The sequence below is a fragment of the Sorex araneus genome, chromosome 4, assembly GCF_027595985.1.
Source record: "Sorex araneus isolate mSorAra2 chromosome 4, mSorAra2.pri, whole genome shotgun sequence".
Lineage (NCBI taxonomy): Eukaryota > Metazoa > Chordata > Mammalia > Eulipotyphla > Soricidae > Sorex > Sorex araneus.
The window spans coordinates 87,692,493-87,709,518 of record NC_073305.1 but is presented as its reverse complement, the minus strand read 5'-3'; the positions used below and the strand labels follow the sequence as shown (position 1 = coordinate 87,709,518).

The 17,026-nt window shown below is 46.2% G+C and overlaps 1 protein-coding gene across 2 annotated transcripts in view; it reads left to right on the top strand.

Annotated features, from left to right (window-relative positions):
- The window catches only part of CILK1 (ciliogenesis associated kinase 1), a 50,727-nt gene extending 39,810 nt beyond the window's left edge, over positions 1-10,917 (top strand). The window contains exons 11-13 of one of the 2 annotated variants that reach the window (XM_055136834.1): positions 1,647-1,775; positions 5,539-5,658; positions 7,236-10,917. In XM_055136834.1, coding sequence (XP_054992809.1) covers positions 1,647-1,775; positions 5,539-5,658; positions 7,236-7,390 — 404 coding nt within the window. In that variant the 3' untranslated portion in view covers positions 7,391-10,917. Of the gene's footprint in view, positions 1-1,646; positions 1,776-5,535; positions 5,659-7,235 lie in introns of both variants that reach the window. The other variant, XM_055136833.1, reaches the window with a different exon arrangement.
- Positions 10,918-17,026: the final 6,109 nt, after the last annotated feature.

Genomic DNA, 17,026 nt, shown 5'->3' with positions numbered 1-17,026 from the left:
GGGCAGAGGGGATGGTCAGTGCAGAGGCCTGGAGGCAGGGAAGGGCTCGTTGCAGAAGAACGTCAGCAAGGCCCGAGCTCAGTGTGCGAGGCATCTCCGTGCTTAATTTCACTGGGGGAGGCACCCCCAGATGTCTCGAGACACTTGGCCTGGAGGTGTGGGCCTGACACTTGGGTGCCTCTGCCCGGGAGCCAGCAGGGCTGCACCAGCCGTGGCTGTGGGGCTGTGTGAACCCCGGGAGAGAGAGGCCCGGGGGGCCTCATGCCTAGGAAGCACATGTGCCCCACTCCGGACTCCCAGGGCCCCAGCTGGACCGGAGGCCGTGAGTACTGGGCAGCTCCCACGGGTTCCATCGGAGGCTAGTCACGGTTTGACCCTCATCTCTGTGCTGAGCGGACGAGGGGCCCGTGGGCTGCAGCTGGGGGTGGGAATGGCCTGCCAGGCTCGGCATTGGGGTGTCAGGTTGGCCTGAGGCTTAGCAGGATGATCTGGAGGAGGGAAGACGAGAGACCCGAGGAAGAGGCGACAGGGCAGCTGCCGTGCAACGACCATGGGCCGGTGGCAGCTGGGAGGGTTGGGGCAAGGGGAACAGAGAGGCCCAGGGCAGCTGCACGCCCTGCAGGTGTGAGGCACCGCATTTGACCCCTGCCACCACAGGGCTTCCGGTGACCACTAAGGAGGACCCATCCCTAAAGTTGAAAATGGGGGGTGAGGGCTGGGAGAGAGAACCAAGGAGACTTATTTCCTTGGAGTGCCGAAGAAAAACCCCCTCAGTCTTTCTGTTTGAACAGCAGCTGCCCCGCCGGCCTCCCTCTGAGCACTGGGGAAAGTGCTGGGCCTGGACCTTGAGGTGATGGGGCAGAGGGCACAAAGCCCGGCACGGAAGGGTGTCAGGGACAGTCCCTGGGCCCTGAGCAGAATCAGTGATAGCGACCCAGGTTAGGGGAGAAGGTGGACTCTCGGGGCCCCGAGGACTGAATAGCAGGGGTGGGGTGGGAGGGGTAGGAGGGGGAAGGGTTGCGGAAAGGCTGTGGTCTGTGAGGGGGAGCGCAGGAATAGCCGGGAGCACTGCAGTCTCGACAGCCCCCAGGGATCAAGACATAGGACAGTGGACAGAGCCGTTGGCAGAATTTCGGGGGATCCACCAGGGAGAACCTTGTAGACCCAAAGACAGCATCTGTCCATCTGGCCCCTGCTGACTGCCAGGCTTCATCGTCATAGCCAGCGTTAGTCAACCTTAGGAGATTGGGGTTTTGGTTTTGTTTTGGATGGGGGTGGCTGGTGGTTTGGGGAGGAGTTTGAGTGTGGAAGCCAGAAGCCTGGTGGGGCTCACGACTTACCCCTGGACCACTCCTGGCCGTAGGGGATGCCCAGGATCGAACAAGGTCACTGCAACCAAGGCACGCCGCACCTTATCTGCTGTGTTCTCTCTTTCTCTCTCCCTTCCTCCCTTCCTCTTTTTCTCCACCTCCCTCTCTCTCTCTCTCTCCGTGCCTCCCTCTCTCTCTCTCTCTCTCTCTCTCTCTCTTTCTCACCTCATCTAGTTTGTGTACCAGCTCTGTTCTGCATAAATTTTATCTCTGAAATCTGATGCCAGGTCAAGCATGAGTGTTTTTTTCACTGTAAAATTATTTCTTCCCTATTAGGAATAAATATAAGAAATGGCATCCTCCCAAATCCCGGCAAGGATTTCATTCCATCGAATCCGTGGTCTAGTTCTGGGTTGTCTGGAAAATCTTCAGGGACCGTGTCAGTCATCAGCAAAATGAATTCTGGTGAGTAATGCTGGTTAATGCCTAGATGACAAGAAAGGTAGTTGCTGGGTGAGCCCAGGTAAATCCTGGTGGGGCTGGCCAGCTGTGGTGAAGAGTGGAGAGGGTGCCAGCTGCAGGACAAGGGGTCTTATTCCTCAGCCTGGGGTGCCAGGGAGACGATGCCAAGGGAAGGAGCATGTGCTTCGCATGCTGGAGCCCTGGGTTCAGTCCCTGCTACCCACAGTCTCCCCTGCACTGCACCAAAATAAACAAGCAAAAAATCTCTGTCTCTGTATCTGTCTCTGGCTGTCTTTGTCTCTGTCTCTCTGTCTCTCCCTCTCTCTCTTTCTCTCTCTCTTTCCCTCTCCCACCCCCCATGGGGACAAGCCAGCTCCCTCAGGCCTGCCCTCAGGAGAGTAGTGTGCAATCTTTCCAGGCTCCAGGGAAGTCAAAAATAACTTGAGAGGGGCTGGAGCAATAGCACAGTGGGTAGGGTGTTTGCCTCACACGAAGCTGACCCGGGTTCGATTCCCAGCATCCCATATGGTCCCCTGAGCACCGCCAGGAGTAATTCCTGAGTACAGACCCGAGCCACGAGTAGCCCCTGTACATCACCGGGTGTGACCCAAAAACCAAAAACATAAAATAAAATAACTTGAGAGTCCAGTTTCTGAGACTCTGTGCTGTGTGTGGCCTCCTCAGGTGGGCATGGGACTCGGCTCTGTCAGCCAGGAGCAATCCAGACGGCAGCCACCACAGCCTGGCCCTCCCCGCCCCTCTCTGCTTGTGAGACGGATAGTTTGGAAGACCCTATCCTTCCTCTCCTCTTGATTCTCTTCCATAGCTGGAACCATTTCCACAGCCTCTCAGGGGACCTCCCCACTTCCGGAGACACGAGCCCCTTACGCAGAGTAGCACCTCTTGGCCGCCCGCACTCAGCACTTCACTCCGCACCTCTGACCCATCCACACAGCCCTCATCCTTCACCCATTCATTTCCTTTGAGATATATTAAAAAGAAGGCCCATACACCGACACCCTGTGCCCACCATCTGCCCCTAAGGAGTCTAACCCTCAAACACACAGGAAACCAGATCCAGGCCCTCCCATACACACCTCATTTCAGTGTTTATTACTTTCATTGTAAACTTTTAAAATATCAGGCCTGGAGAGATGGTGAAGCAGGTCAGTTGCTGGCCTTGCACACAGCTTCCCCAGGTTTGATCCCTGGCACCTTGCATGGTTCCCCCAGGCCCCTCCTGGAGTGATACCTGAGACAGAGCCGGGAATCATTCCTGAACACCACTGGGTGTGGCCCCAAAACGAAATAACTCAATAAAATAAAACTTACATTCTCATAGCCCTGGATCTCTATGTCACTCGTAATTTTTTGTTTGTTCACCTGCTTGTTTGGGGGCCCTGCCCGGTGATGAGCAAGAACCGCTCTGGGCTCAGTGCTTGGGGTTTTCTTCCAGAGGTGCTCAGGCTTGAACCGGCATGCAAAAATCATGCTCTTAGTTCATCAAGCTAAGAGCTCTCTGACTATACTTTCAATCATTATATTACTCATTTTAATAACGTACATATGTCTGTGTACATCTATAGATCACAGTTTATGTTTTAAAACATACAGTATTTAATACAGGCTCTGATACTTAAACAGCGCCTCGCTTATTCATCCCTTCTCTTGATGGTGGACATGTAAGTGGCTGAGAAGAGTCTTGCTGCTGCAAAGAGTGTGGAAATGACCCATTGCTTTGTAGCCTCTTGTTGTGTATATATGTGAGTTTTTTCTGGGAGTGACGTAAAGCCATTAGCTGTGCTCATCTCCAGCCTTACAGATATGGCCAAATTGCTGTCTGGCAGGGTGCGGGCGTGGGGCTGCCTCCTTGATGCCGTTGGGCGCTCTCAAGATCGTAAACTCTGCGCTCATGCTGTAGGTGTGCTCTGGCGTCTCACTCTGGCTTAAACATGCATGTCCTGTCCACTGACGAGGCTGGGAATCTTTGCTTGTGTTTGCGGACCATATGGGCTTCTTTTTCCCCTCTGTGACTTACCTGTCCAGATTCCCTGTCCCACTTTTCTTCCTGTATATTGTCACCAGAAATGCAAAATGAGCTCCAGATGCCCAGGGCTACTCCTCACATTTTTGTTCCACTCTGCCATAAACAGTGGCCAAGAATGGTCTGTGTGGTTAAGGCACAGAGCAACTCTACCGAGCAAGAATTCCTTTCCCAATAGCCGTAACTTCCGGTTTTGTTTTTTTTTTTTGCTTTTTTGGGTCACATCTGGCGATGCACAGGGGTTACTCCTGGCTCTGCACTCAGGAATTACCCCTGGCCGTGCTCAGGGGACCATATGGGATGCTGGGATTTGAACCTGGGTCGGCCGCGTGCAAGGCAAACGCCCTACCCGCTGTGCTATCTCTCCAGCCCCCATCTTCCGTTTGTTTAATGGCCCCTGATAGCATCCTTCCTGGAGCAATAGCACAGTGGGTTGGGTGTTTGCCTTGCACGCAGCCAACGCAGATTCGATTCCTCTGCCCCTCTTGGAGAGCCCAGCAAGCTACTGAGAGTATCTCACCCGCACAGTAGAGCCTGGCAAGCTCCCCGTGTCATATTCAATATGCCCAAAACAGTAACAACAAATCTCGCAATGGAGACATTACTGGTGCCCGCTTGAGCAAATCGATGAGCAACGGGATGACAGTGACAGTGATGAATGACAGTGATGATAGCATCCTTCTGTATTCTATGGATCCCTTTAAGCTTAACTCCTAAGGCTTATGAAAGATCTTCTTGGCATCCATCTAGTATGTACGTATCCTCATTCATCTGAGGCATCCCTTCGTAGAATAGGAAGATGAATAGCTTAGGATTCTAATCCTTAAGGCACTCTTGCCATAGAAATAGCATTAAAAAATAAACAAATATATGGCTGTAAAGATAGTATAGCAGGTAAGACTGACTGGTCGCATCCCCAGCGCCATTTATGATCCCCCAGTGCCACATATGATCCCCCAAACGTCACCATCAGGAGTGATCTCAACACAGAGTCAAGAGTGAGCCCTGAGCATTGCTCTGTGTGGCCCTCAAACGAAATCATATATGATGAATGTAGTTTAAGAATAGCAAATTTGGGGCTGGAGTGATAGCACAGTGGGTAGGGCGTTTGCCTTGCACACGGCCGACCCGGGTTTGATTCCCAGCATTCCATATGGTCCTCCGAGCATCACCAGGAGTGATTCCTCAGTGCAGAGCCAGGAGTAACCTCTGAGCATCACTGAGTGTGACCCAGAAAGCCAAAAAAAAAAAAGAATAGCAAGTTCTTCTAATTATGGATAGGAATATTTCATGTAGAAGCCTTCGTAATAGCAAAATAACGTGTTGATTGGATAAGAGGTTGACTTGGGAGGTAAACTGTCCTGTGCTATGGCAAAGGGGAGCAAATTTTAGAATAATTTATGTTGATTATTCTGGAAAGAAAGAAAAGTCCATGTGTTCTATTTCTTTAGCAAACCAGCCCACGTCCCTATGTGTGTGGGAGGACGGTGGTGGGAGATGGGGGTCGCAACCCCGTCTTGGTCCCTCCTGTGCTCCTTGAAGGTGTGGTGTGGTGTGGTGTGGTGTGGTGGGGTGGGGTGGGGTGAACTGCTCAGAGTTTATTGTTTTTATCATTCTCTCCTCCTCCCCCCAGTTACCTTTGGTTGTCCCCCTGCTGTCCATTAAGCCTGTGGGGATCATGTCTATGCGTAATAATGAGCTTTTGTTTCCACGCATCAGTAGGTTCCGGCTCCCCGAGTTCCAGCGGACTGACAGGAAACTACATCCCTTCCTTTCTGAAAAAAGAGATAGGTTCTGCTGTGCAGAGGGTACACCTGGCGCCCATTCCAGACCCTCCCCCTGGTAAGTACGTGTTCACATCAGTTTATGAATGGGTTCGGGATACAATTACTGAACAACTGCTGTCTACTTAGCAGCCCTAAATGCAGACAGACAGAATTCCCAAGAACTGGTCTATGTAGGAACTTACGCATCACAACAGGAAGAAGTTAGGTCTGGGGGCTTGGGAGAAACGGACATAGACAGTGGTGGAGGACAGCCGACCCTCTGGTGGAGGGTATGGTGTGGGAACAGTCATTATATGCACAGACCCCATCGTTGTAAATCAGTATTGTAAATCACAATGCTGCAAATAAAACTGAGACATTGAAAACACACAGTCCAAAACATAAACTGCCAGGGGCTGGGGAGATAGAACAGCAGGCAGGGCACTGACCTCACATGCGGCCAACCCGGGTTTGATCCTGGGCACCCCTGATAGTCTCCTGAGCCCCCCAAAAGTGATCCCCGAGGGCAGAACCAGGAGTCATCTGTGAGCATAGCCCAAGTGTGGCTCCAAAACTGAGAAGAGTAAAATAAAATAAAGTACCCATCTTAGAACCGGGGATGTAGCTCAGTGAAAGAGCACTTGCCTTGCATGTGTGAGGCCTTGGGTTCAATTCCCGGGACCAGAAAAAGTAACAGTAGGAAGGTCTCTCTGTTCTGGTAGACCTTGTACTCCACAGACCATGCTAGGTGCAGAGGAGAAAAACAGAGACAGCTAGACCAGAGGTTGGGGAAAAAGTATGCTTGGAGTGTTGGAGTTTGGGGTGCAGATTGTCTCTTAGGTAGAGTAGCCAAAGAAGACCTCATTGCAAGGGAGACATTGAGGAACAAGATCAGAAGGGTGTGAGTGAGCACACCTGGCTTTGTGGGACAAGTGGGATTCTAAGGTGCCTGGGCTTTGAGGCAGGACTCGGGTACCTGGCTCCCACCTTCAGGCTCACCTCAGTAGTCCCCGGTTGTCACTAGATTGACAGCCAGAAGCAAGGCCAGTAGCAGAAAAACCAATGGGGAGACTGTTGCATTGATCACAGTAAGGGTCGGGGTGGTGGAGCTGGGCAGTCTCTGGCGACCTTTGGCTTTTTTTTTCCTTTTTGGGTCACACCTGGCGATGCACAGGGGTTACTCCTGGCTCTGCACTGAGGAATCACTCCTGGCAGTGCTCAGGGGACCATATGAGATGCTAGGAAACGAACCAGGGTCGGCCGTGTGCAAGGCAAACGCCCTACCCGCTGTGGTATTGGTCCAGCCCCTCTGGCGAGCTTTGGAAGGGGCAGCCCATTGGAAGAAGCTGCCAAGTTACAAGGCAGTCGGGCAAAAGCAAAAGAGGGATGATGCACAGACAGATAAGGCAGGAGATAAGGTGTTCGCCTTCCACTGACTGAACTGGTTCAATCCCCGCGGCATGGATATGGCCCCCGAGCAGCATCACCAGGAGTGATCTTTGAGTGCAGAGCCAAGAGTGAGCCTGAGCTTCGCCAAGTGTGGCAAAAAAAAAAAAAAGATGAGCCATGACCTCAGAATTTTGCCCCTCCAGGAGGTCAGTGCTTGGTGCAAACTCCTGCCCATCTCGAGTCCACCCTTCTCTTTCATTACAGGTTATTCTTCTCTCAAGGCTGTGAGACCTCATCCTGGGAGACCTTTTTTCCACACCCAGCCTAGAAGCACTCCTGGGTTGGTGCCCCGGCCTCCGGCTGCCCAGCCAGTGCACGGCCGGACGGACTGGGCTTCCAAGTATGCATCTCGGCGGTGACTCACGGACTCACGGGGCAGAACGCCGGACTCTGCTGTGGGCCCACTGGTGTTTCACCCGCAAAGAACTCTCGGAGGATGTCAGAGTGAATGGACACTTTATAGTTATTCTTCAGAACTAAGACATTTCAATATTCTTTTTAAGGGTCTTTTTTTTTAAATATTGATTTAAATGCAATACCCTTTTTTGTACAAAATTATTTTGTTCTAAAACTGGGTCCCCTTATTTTCTTAAACAACAGCATTTTGTATATATGGATTATGTTTGAGCATTTTCTACAGTTAGCTTTGTAACAAAATTTTTAAAGATTAATTGATTTTCCTTTGGGGTTCCAGATAATATTTTATACAGATTTAAAAAAAGAAACAACATAATATTGATGCAGTATTGCAACAGGGGTGCAATTTAAGGCTACGTGGTAAAACCTTCTTTATTCAAGGTGTGCGGATATTTGTAAAGTGCTTAAAATTTACTTTATTTTTTTTTGAAGTAGTTATGTTTTAAATGTGGCACATAGGTACCTCAGTCTTCCTTGAACTGACAAGTTCACTAGAAAAAATGATCTTTTCCTTTTCTTAGTATTCTATTACTGATTTGATTTCTTTGAAATCACTCTGCTGTTCTAAAAGAACTCATATGTAGTTCTCTTCATTTTGCTTTTGTTCCCCAGATAAAAGAAGTCTAAATAAAGGTTTGAGAGGATTTTTTTCGACACCCTTTCTGCTGTTTGGAGCCATCTCATAAAGCCAAACTCTATCATACGATGCTAGATTCGTTTTCTTCCATCTTTAAGATCGAGTTGTAAAAGTTCCCACAAAAAGTTTTTCAAGTTAAAAGGATCCCTGGCATCCTGGCCAACATACTCAGTTTAACTTGGATCCCTGTCTAGGTTCATGAAAAAGCTAAATTTCCAAGCAGCAGTCAGTCTATATATTTTTTTTATAATAACTGGTATGATTTTATATTCAATTCAGTTCTCCGGGTCTAGTTAAGAACAAACAATCGACTCCGGCCAAATTCTCAGGGCAATCTGGGGAGCAGAAAAAAATTTATGACAGAGGTTTCTCTCTCTGGGACATCACCATTACCCAGATGTCGGGGTCCATAGTGTGCCACACTTGACTCTTACCCCTTGTGTAGTTTCTTTCCACCGTCAAAACTCTATTTGTTAGACAGAGGCAAGTCCACTGAGAGGAATGTTTACAGCAATTTTGAAAACGACAAAGCTAGTATGGATACAGGAAAGGACAAAAGGTCCGCACTTCGAGCATCTCTGTAGAGCATGTTGGCCACCACACACAATTTCCTTAAAGGCAAGAGAGGAGGTCAGTCATTGAACACAATGGTGTCAAAACATCCTCGCAGGGTGACTCTAGCTGCTCTTCTGCTTCGCTCCCAGGCTTCAGGATGGAACAAGTTGAAGTTGTATGAAATTATCATTTTCATAGATTAACATGAACATCATCAGCACATGGATTATGGCTCAGCCTGACAATTTGGTCCAGTACTGTTTTGATGTATTAATTGTGTATTTCAACCTAAATAAATCCCCGAGAGCCATATCCTAAAACCAGAGAGCCGTTCGTGCTTTAGACAGTCTGGCTCAAGAATGCCCTTGAACAACCACTTGGATTCCTGGGGGCCTGAGAAAAGCACACAGTGGGTGTGGATTTGCTAGGTAATCTTTTCCTGTTAGCAAACTGGCAGCAGAATTTCAGAAAATAAATATGTACATGAAAGCACAACTTGAAGCTGAATTTATTTCTGTATTATATTCTCCGCTCATCTAAAAAACACAGGAAAAAATGTTTTCAGAGATGAGTTCTTTACTATGAGACTAACAATATTTATTTTCCTTTTTTGTATTATGTATAAAAAAGTAATTTAATCTGAAACTTTCCCATTATTGTTCTGGTTTTAGGCTGGTTTAAACTATAAATACCCAATAGAGAATGAAGTAGATTGTGGGTTCCCTATTCTTCACATTCTACCTTATGTTCAGATGATTACAGTTACACATTATCAATTTTTTCCCTAAAACTTTAATAGGACCCAAACTCAGAAAATACTTCACTCTTCTTCATTTCACTCTTCTCTCTCTTCATCAGCAAACAACTTCCCTTGGGGAAGTATCTAACATTTATTTATTGAAAACTCGTGATGCTGATAAGCAGCTGAGAAAACTAGAAGACTGAAAACACAATGTAAACGTTAGAGAATTAGTAAGAGCCCATGAAGTACTTCTCCCCCAGAAGGGGCACAGGGCAGATTGTGTGTACATGCTGTATACTACAGAAGGGATTTTTATAGTGACCATTTTTTGTTCAGTAAAAATAACATTTTACCAGTTGCATATATAGTTTTAGTAACTTCAAAATGAAAAGGTACTGCGAGACACCAGTAGCAATGATGCATTATAAACTGTACCTCTCCATCACTGTACCTCATTTCTGGTCTAAAAGCTTTCCAGGAAGACAAGGGCTGGCTTTCATTCTATACCCCCAAAGGTTTAGAGACCAGGGTGGGGTGTTGAGGAATGCATGTGTACACAGCAGGGAAGGCCACCTGGGCACAAAAGCTACTCTTGTGTGATCATTATTTTATAATAAAGTTCCATTACTGACTAGACCCTCACCCAGTTTATGTTGGATAGATTTTAGCAGGAAGAAAATTAATGTTCAGTTTTTAGACCCTCTGTAGTTTGAAGGACTGTATACATCTAATCAATTGATGCTGTGTTATTTTCCAGAGTTATCAGAGCTGGGGTACAAAGAAAGATAGAGAGTGAGTGAGAGAGAGAAAGAGAAACTATAACCAAGGCAACGTGTGTCATATAAAAAAAAATACGTTCTTTTGTTTTTCATTACAAATACTGGTACTGTTGGAATTCATGGGCACCATGCTTTCTCATGAAATAGCATCTCCCTACCATCATGCCATTGTTTTGTGCCATTTAGAAGAGAGAAAGAATGCAGGCTTTGTGTTTCAGCTCAGTGTATGACCAAAAGCAATATGTTTGTTCATATGAAAATGTTTAACATGATGCATATTTTATATCACTTAAGGCATACTGTAGCAATTTGTTTGTTTGATATGTCTGGTCAATTTTTAGAATTATTTTTACAATTTCCAACCAAAGTACTGTATTTTATATATGATTGATTTTGAGTACCTTCTCTTGGGAACTATTAAGAGGACAAACTGGAGGCATATATCACATTAATCTGTATTATCAGTTTCTTAAAGACACTGCAGTGTGAGTTAAAAATGTCCTGAACAGTTTTCTGATGTGAGATCTTGCAGCACAGATAACAATGAAATCTCGTCTTGATCACCAGAGAGTAACTGGGACAAAGCAAAATATTCATTGAAATGGGAGCATAGGAGGACAGAAAGCCACTTAGGCAAATCCCTTCTGAAATAAAATGTTGCTTTTTGATTAGTTTCTCCTAATGTATTTTAAAAAAAGAAGAAGAATGTTAACTTAAGAAAAATTCTCCTGTTCCAAATAAAAAGTAACAATTTAAGAAAAATTGCTTGTAATGCTCTCCGTGGGTTTTCTTTCTTATTTTGGAAGGGGGGAGTGGAAGAGGTGGGTCAGACCTTGCAGTCACATAAAGAACATGTACAATACCTCATTGAGCTCTCAGTTCTGGTTTGAATGTGTTGATTTTAGAGACAGTATACACCACCCGGGCTGGTTCCAGCCCCCTGCGCCTTGTATGATCCCCCAAGTACCGCCAGCGGTTCCTTCTGTGCACAGAGTAATGAATCCTTTGAGCATCACTTGGTGTGACCCCAAAACAAAACAAAACCCCACCATCACCACCAGATAACATCATTAACTCCTACCTTGGAATTTTGGTGTTTTACAACTTCTTTTTTTTTTTTTATAAATTTTATTGAATCACCATGTGGAGGGTTACATAGTTTTCTCAGGATTATGTCAGTTATACAATACTCAAACACCCTTCCCTTCACCAGTGCCCATATTCCATCACCAACCACCCCATTATACCTCCCGCCCCCTCCCACCTCCCCAGTCCCCACCCTTGAAAGTGATAAATTTCACTTCGTTTACGCTTTATCTTGGTTACATTCCATGTTTCAACCTAACTCACTATTGTTGCTAGGGTTTCCCCCCAAAAAAGAAAAGACAGTCCTACTGTCAAGGAAGCATTTGATAGCTCTCCATTGCTGAGAATGTAGAGATATTAAGTCCCGCTGTTTGTTACATAACTTTTCTATTCCCCCCCCCCCCATCCCGTGCCTCCGAGTTCACTCCTGTTTAGTAATCACCACACTGCCTGACAAAGGGAAAAAAAACAAAGAAAAAGATGGTTATTTCCCGTCATCAGCCGGCGTGGGGCTCTGGCTTAGTTGATAGTCTGGTAGAATGTCTGCCAGCAGTTTCTGGAACCAAAAGTAATACGCTGGTATCGGCCCCAGCTCGAGGTTCCACCAGCGTCCCGCTGTTCCAAGTACATAATAATTTATTCCCTTGTATCCCATTCCCACGCCACCAGGTCCGTGTCAGCTTAATGGACATCATACTATGGTTAACGCCACGCCGAGTTTCTTCCCGAGAAAGAAGGATATTTCTTCTCAGCCGGCGTGGGGATATGGCTTAGTTCAGTCTATAGAGATGGCTACCACTTTGATTGACTTCAATATTTCAGCAAAAGACTTACTATTCTTGTTAGGATTTCCCACCAAAGTCCAACCAGTTAAAAAGGAACCATTTCATATTGGTTATGATTAAATGACATTAGGTCGCGCGGCCATGGCAGCAGCCTCGCAGCTTTGAATTTCTGTATAAAGTCCAGGGAAAGTACAGCCAGAAATTACACGTCACTACAAACTTTAACCCTATTATGGTCCCCCCAAAGTCCAGCCCGTTACAAAGGAACCATTTCATATTGCTGATGATTAGATGACATTAGGCTGCCGCGGCCGCGTGGTTTTGTGTTTCTATATAAAGTCCAGGGAAAATTCTGCCTAAAATTCTATCACTACAATCTTTTACCCTTCAACAAAAAACTCAGTACTATTGTTTGGAGTTTCCCCCCACGGTAAGCCCTGCTAAAAAGGAACATTTACACGTTGCTGACAATCAAGAGATATTAGGTCACGCAGCTGTTATCGCAGCCGCGAGGTTTTGGATTTCTATATGAAGTCCAGGGAAAATTCTTTTGGTAATTGCATCACTCGCTGGCGGCGCCTGGGCCAGTAGCTCCGAGCACACAGTTTGGAGGCATTTTGGGGGTGCCCAAAGTAGTTCAGTTGCCTCTGGGGTCGATCTCGAGTGGCGGCACAAAAGGACAACTTCTTTTTTTAAAAAAAATTTTTTTTATTGAATCATCGTGAGAACAGTTACAAAGCTTTCAGGTTTAAGTCTCAGTCATACAATGACCAAACACCTGTCCCTTCACATGTGCACATGTTCCACCACCAAGAACCCCAGTATACCCCTCATCCCACCCCCTACCCTGCCTGTGTGGCAGATGATTTTCACTTGACTCTTTTTACTTCGGTTACATTCAATGTTTCAACAGAAAACCCACTATTATTATTTGGAATTTCCCCCTAACAACTAGACCTTTGTTAACAATTAACAAAAAGTCTTCATTTGATAATCTGTTTGGTATTGCTGATAATGAAGAGCATATGATTTGGGATTTCTGGTATTTTAGTAGTTAAGTTCAGAGTGATTTCTGCCAGAAGCCACTGGGTTCTGAAATTGGTTTGTGTGCCTCTGGGATCATGGCTATTCAGGAGCAGAGGAGCCGTTCATGGGCGGCCTCTTGGGGTCTCGTCTGGGCATAGAGCAGCACCAGTATCTACTCCCCACCCCGAGATTTCCCATGTGCCCTGGTCTGGAGTCCGGACACTTGCCTTGCATGCTGCCCACCCGGACTCAATCCCCAGCATCTTATATGGTCCCCTGAGTACTGCCAGGAGTGATTCCTGAGTGCAGAGCAGGAGTAAGCCCTAGCAATGCTCAGGTGTGGCCCCCAAACCAAAATAACCAAAATAAGGTTAATCAAAACTATTTGGGGGGTGTGGACAGTTGGGGAGACTTGGGTCATTACGGGCAGTGCTCAGGGGCCCCGGAACTAGCCATGGCTCAGAATATGAGGCTTGCTTGCCGTGGGAAACCCACCTTCATCTTCTAGGAGCTAGAGCTTAGCCACATTAAATGGGGTGTCGCTGATGCTGAATTATGTCGTGGAGTCCTGTGGTGCCTTCCTGCCCTGGAGAAGGCCGGGGCTCACTTGCAGGGTAGAGCCAAAGGAGTGCTCATCCCCTCTGCCATTGCCCCCACATTTATAGTGAACATGAGCCATGAAATGTCGACAACTTACAAATTGTCAGCAATACCTCCTGCACCCTTGACTGCTTGCCCATATCTGTGACAAGGTCATCTATGACCAACAGGGCCTCATGACAACAATCCACACCATCACTGCTGCCCAAAGACTTCAACGGCCCCTCTGGGAAGCTGGAAGATGACGGGTGAGGGGCATCCTAGAGCATCTTCCCAGCTTTGATGAGGCTTTCAAGGCTATGGGCAAAGTTACCCTGGAGCTGAGCCGGAAGCTGCCTGGCACAGCCCTCGTGTCCCCCCTCCCAATGCTTAGGTCACGGGTCTGGCCTGCTGTTGGATAACGTTGGTTTGTCCTTGCTCCTCCTGCAGGAAGCTCAGGTTTAATTGAGTTACACCCATCACACCCAATCCGATTGGGCACTCCCAATCCTCCATGTTTATCTTTAACCTCTCCTTTGCACTTTGCTTCCCCTATCTGTTAATCACCTATATCCCTAAGTCAGACTCAGTAACTGGTAAAGTCAAATTCTAAGGGCTCTGGATTTTTTATATGTAAGTGAAATATGGAGCACAGCGGTAGGGCATTTGCCTTGCACGTGACCGACCCGGGTTCGATTCCTCAGCCCCTCTTAGAGAGCCCGGCAAGCTACCGAGAGTATCTCGCCCACACGGCAGAGCCTGGCAAGCTACCCATGGCGTATTCGATATGCCAAAAACAGTAACAACAAGTCTCACACTGGAGACGTTACTGGTGCCCGCTCAAGCAAATAGATGAGCAAAGGGATGACAGTGACAGTGACAGTGAAGCGAAATACTGCTTTTTCTCTTTATGTCCTTTGCAAAGTTTAGTACAATGTCCTTTTTATAGACACAGGAAGCAATTAATGCCGTGCTTTTGTAAATTGGGAGTTAACTGACTCCGAATAATATGGGCATCTCTCATTTTTACTTGACTTAAACCTTAGTTGCCCTTAGTTCCTAACAATTCCAAAGGAGGGTCCCGGTGAGGGACTTGGATAGACCCAGGTCAAGCTGAAAGCTAACCCTGAAAAGAGACAGATTAAGAGCCAAAAGAAGTATAAGAAATTAGAGCGTGGTCATGAAATACACTGTCATGACCCCAAAAGAAGTAACCGAAAAAGGACCCTGCTAGGGTTAGGAAAGACTAATTTGGCCTGAGGACTGTAGCCTGGGATATATAGCGAGATGTTCTCAGAAAGAGCCACCTTTAACCTTAATATATCTCTTACAGTGTCCATACAAAATGACTAGAAATATAACTCAGAAGGTTGAAGGGACTTCCCCAAGGAAGGACTCTGAAAATACATCAAGTACACACAAATCCAGACCACATAAGACTGTCTCAGACTGGAAGCCAGAGAGAGAGTAGAGCAGGTAGGGCTCTTGCCTTGCACACAGGTGACTGGGATTCCATTCAACCCATATGGTTCCACAAGCGGAGTAATTCCTTAGTGCAGAGCCAGGATAAGCCCTGAGCACTGTCAGGTGAGGCCCTGAAACAAAACAAATGAAAAAAAAAAAAGACTTTCCCACACTGAGAACAACTCCAAAGGTTTGTAAGACTAGAATTATTTCAGGGGCTTCCAAGAAGAAAACTGACAGGAAAAACCTGTCAGACTAGAAGAATTATAACAGGACTCCCATTTTCTCCCTAACTTCTTCAAACCTGTGCAATCACTTATGATTCTCTGTTAGGTAAAGGAGATTGCTATGATGATGTGAACAAGATTAGGTTGAACAAATAAAAATGTTGATTTATAGGTTAGAAAAAAATTAGTAAAAATGTTATTAATTTGATATGACTCCGTCAATAAGAAGTAAGGAACTGGAGGAAAATGTTTGGCTTTTCAAGAAATTGAATAATAGTACTTGTCCTATCCAGTTTAATTTCAGCAAATCCTTGCAGAAAGACGGATTGAAAAAGAACCATCAGTAAGGTTGAAAAATAGTACCGTAGCACTGTCATCCCGTTGTTCATCGATTTGCTCAAGCAGGCACCTGTAACATCTCCATTGTGAGACTTGTTACTGTTTTTGGCATATTGAATACGCCACGGTAGCTTGCCAGGCTCTGCTGTGCCTACCTGCTCTGAAATTTAATTTTCTGCTAATGTTAAACTGAGTAATCTGTGTTAAATAAGAAGGAAGGGGATGGAAATGAATTATGGTTAAAAATTTTTTTAATTAAAATTAAAAAAAAAGAAAAAAGAAAGTGAATTATGGGTCTTAGAGTGTTAGGCTTATTTGAAAGTGACTTTTCTGATTCTTGGGGTGGCTAGCTACTTTGCTTCTCATTTACATGCTTTGGATGAAATCATCCTTTTCTTGCAGTTTAATCCATCCATGTCAGTGCCCTGTTCTGAGTTTCCAGCTTAGATGGCTCCCAGGAACAAGAGACAACCTGATTCATCAGCTCCCTCTGACTTTGTCCCCCATCAACACCTTTTATGGAGCTAGAAACCAAGACCCTGTTCATTTCTTCATTTTACAACTGGTATTTTCTAAATTCCTGCTCTGGGTTAAACATCATTCTAGGAGCACAGTTGCAAAAGTAGATCTTATGAAGATATGAATATCCCCAAGTCTTATGGAATTTGTTCTATTCAGATATAAATGTGTTTTATGAAAGCAATTTTTTTTTTTTTTTTTTTTTTGCAAAATAGACATGGAGGGTGGAAAGAGAAAAGAGTGTGACTTTGCATATGTTGTGGTGGGGAGGGGATTATTCTAGACTTTTCCTCTTCTTCTCCGTACTCAATTCTATGCAATGTATAACTCACCTCCGTAATACTTGTGTGTTCTTCTTTGTTCCGGTGACGCTTGGAGTAATCATACCTTAACAGATGTCCGAAATAAATCACACCTTAACGGATGTTCTCAGATCGAAGAGGAACGAGGGCCAAACTGGTTGGTGGTCAGTTGCTGTTTATTCCATTTCTCCTCTCTCCCAAACTCTCTCCATAACTCTCACAACTCTCCCCAACTCTCTCCCAGCTCTCCCCAACCCTATCTCTAACTTGCTCCACAATGCTCTCTCCAACTTTCCCCCTTTCTGTCCCCCTCTCATCTCTCACTCTACCCCCAACTCTGGCCGCAACTCTGTCTCTCACTCTCCCCTGCCTTCCAAACCATGCCTCCCTTGACTCCAAGTGCACTCAATATGCTTTCCAAGCCTTCCTGACCACCTGCAGCCCACACGGGCAAACAGCACTTAGGGCCTGTTTCTCCTCTCCTTAGACCAGTAACTTAATTAAGATCTTTATTCTACTTCCTAATGTTTGCCATTCT